We start from the raw sequence: 2,984 nt of genomic DNA on the forward strand, positions 1-2,984 counted from the left end.
ATAATGGATTTTTTTTTTTAACTTATTAGTAAAAAAGTTATTTTTTATAATGGATATAGGCTAGGTTCCTAGGTGTTCACATTAATATTTGAAATTAATGGCTTATTTGGTAATGTTGTTTTAGTAACGTTGTTTATATTTTTTGAAAATACATGTTGGTGAAAAAGTGTATGAAAATATGTATAATTTTGTTTAAACACTAAAAATTGTTGTTCAAAATACACTATCAAACCGCTCCTAAATTTCAATTTTGGTAGTTGATTTCCAAATTCTGTTGGTTTAACACCGTAATTCAAATTATTTTCCTCTTTGACATTTCAAACACTTTATGCATGGGAAGTATTAATTAAGCTAGGATAATGATTAAAAAAAATTTGTTTAAAAATCTCCAAAATAAATGGTTAAAAATTTTCATTTGTGGGCCATGGCTTCCTTTGTCTTCAAGTCCCGTCCCTGCACGTGTGCTTATCTCATTGGTCTGTCATCCACTCAAAGTAAAAATGAAGTAGTTGAACCAGCACCAGATATTAATCAAAAGAAATCCACATACATACCTACCACGCGTCCTTCTCTCTGATACCTCCTCAAACGCAAAGACAGCAATGGCCTCTGCAATTGCGACCAAACCCATCACCTTCTCTATCCTCATCCTACTCATTTTTTCCATTTCTCTCTGTAATTCCACTGAGGAAGAAGACCCAACACCAGCCACATGGCCCCACCAATTCCACTCCATACTTCTCATGAACTACAGTGGGTCCCTGCAGATAATCGATCTCTGGTACGACTGGGTCAATGGTCGAAATTTCAACATCATACAGGACCAGCTGGGTAGTAAGGTTCTCTATGACCTTGAATGGAACAATGGGACTTCCTTCTTTTACACATTGGACTCCAACAAAGAGTGCAGAACTGTACAGCTTGAGGTGGGTATTCTTCGCCCAAATTGGCTCGATGGTGCTAACTACCTGGGTCAGCGCCACGTGGATGGGTTCCTCTGCAATGTTTGGGAGAAGGTGGACTTCATTTGGTATTACGAGGATGTTGTCACCAAGAGGCCTGTTCATTGGGTTTTCTACTCAGGTGGGTACTCATAATTCATATTCATTTTGCATTTGCTGTTTCACTTTAATATATTCACTTTCAACTTTGGTTAAAAGTTTGGTATTCATAATTTTTATTCCTTATAGAACTTTTAATCACTAGAAACATTTTAGTTATCAATTTTAATCCTAAAAAACTTAACACTGTCCATTTTTAGTTTCAATGAAGTGATTACATGTTAATTTTTAATTTGATCATGTTGCGTAAGAATTAAAAGTGATCACTTTAAACATCATAGATGGTCTCTAGTTTCTATGAAGTGATTACATGTTAATTTATAATTTGATCACTTTAAATAATAGTCAGGAAGTAAAGTCGCAAACTATAAGAATCAACAGGATTTTTAAGCCTTCGTTGGGTTTTAAACTTTGACTTTTGCATACAAATGTATATAGAATACAGCAAGTTGTATGGCTATGCCATTGTGAATAAAAACTGTCTGCCGTTTTTATAAGAGTGCTCCGAACTGGCATGTCTGTAAGACTCTTAAACGCTGCAAAATGTCCAGGGAGGGAGGCACATGTTATGACATTTGAAGTGGGAGCAGTGCTTGAGGATGCCAAGTGGCAAGCCCCTGTATACTGTTTTGAGAAGATGAATGATGATGGAATTGGAACCGAACCAAAACTAAAAGCACAATTTGCCATTACTCGCGGTTTTCGAGATAGTTCATTGGACAGAGTACTTTGAGCCTCGCTTGATCTCTGAATAATATTGTGATGCACATTTCTATTACTGCATGTGTGCATTTCTTTGGAAGTAAATTTGCATTTTGCTCTGGAAAATAGCAGGCATGCCATTCTAGCAGATAAACCACAGAGCATGTCTAATCCATGCTTACTCGAGCCATATCCAATGCCACTCTGGGCTGCAATGTTCCAAAGGTGCATCCCATATTGATAAATAAATACCAAGATCTTCCATAATTCAATTGATTTTTGTGCTGTCCATTTCAGCTAGTACTTATCGCTTATCAGCTGCAAAAATACATTGTTTATGGATACAATCTTGGAGTCCAGTCACTTTGCTAGGTTTCCATTATAAGGAAACCAAGCTACCATTATAAGGAATCCCCTCCCCCACTTATTAATTGAATTATATAGTTTAAATTTCATTAAACTACCATGAGGTTTGGGCTAATTCCAATTAAGTCCAAAACATTTCAAAACTAACTCAATTGGTCCCTAAAGACAACTTGGTCCTAAAGAGCTCTATGCAATAATTACAAGGACCATTGGCCACAAAAGAACGAAAGTCTGAATAAATATAATTACATATTATCAACTTGTTCCATTAGTGGGAATAAAAATCATCACCACTATTAGATACAAAAGAATAAGCCAAGCCTACTCTAGGATATATATCATCTAAAGATCATTATCACAAAAGTCCAGCCTTCATCAGTAATTAGTCTAACTACTACTAGCCACAAAAACATGTCTCAAAACGATCATTGCCTACTCTAAAAAATTTTGTAAAATAATAGGATGTGACAGAGCCTAGTAAGTAGCATAATTAATGGAGGTGGAGGAAATGCAAGTTTTATGATGATGAACAGTTTACATAACATGTTTTAATTTGGGAAATTTCAACTGAATACTGCAAGACCATTTCTAATAATAATATGGCAAGAATAGTTAAATATTAAAACACAAAGTTTCTCAAAATAAATACCTTGAAACTTTATACTATACTCTGTGAGTACTAACAATATAATTTCAAAGTCATAAAATCTAACATAAGGTAATTTATCACAAATATACCACAGTACCACATAGACCGATTAAGGGATCCACACATTCACAATTGACATGATATTGTCCTCTCTGGTATGTAGTCCCTTGGCCCCATGGGCAACAACTTCACCCATACCCTAAGGT

At 35.3% G+C, this 2,984-nt stretch overlaps 1 protein-coding gene across 1 annotated transcript; it reads left to right on the forward strand.

Annotated features, from left to right (window-relative positions):
• The first annotated feature begins 543 nt into the window (after nt 1-543).
• On the forward strand, nt 544-2,035 carry LOC111985040 (uncharacterized protein At4g14100). The gene is made up of 2 exons (XM_024016656.2): nt 544-1,083; nt 1,613-2,035. Exons 1-2 carry the CDS (start codon nt 603-605, stop codon nt 1,792-1,794), a joined length of 663 nt encoding a protein of 220 aa, XP_023872424.1. The 5' UTR covers nt 544-602; the 3' UTR covers nt 1,795-2,035.
• The last annotated feature ends 949 nt before the right edge of the window (nt 2,036-2,984 follow it).

Source organism: Quercus suber, unplaced genomic scaffold, assembly GCF_002906115.3.
Source record: "Quercus suber isolate HL8 unplaced genomic scaffold, Cork oak 2.0 scaffold_158, whole genome shotgun sequence".
In the NCBI taxonomy this organism is placed as follows: Eukaryota; Viridiplantae; Streptophyta; class Magnoliopsida; order Fagales; family Fagaceae; genus Quercus; species Quercus suber.

Excerpts from the sequence above, each read along its gene's own strand:
- LOC111985040 (XM_024016656.2), top strand. The coding sequence starts at position 603 with ATGGCCTCTGCAATTGCGACCAAACCCATCACCTTCTCTATCCTCATC. Across the intron at positions 1,084-1,612 it reads TCATTGGGTTTTCTACTCAG|GGAGGGAGGCACATGTTATG; the intron begins GTGGGTACTCAT and ends CAAAATGTCCAG.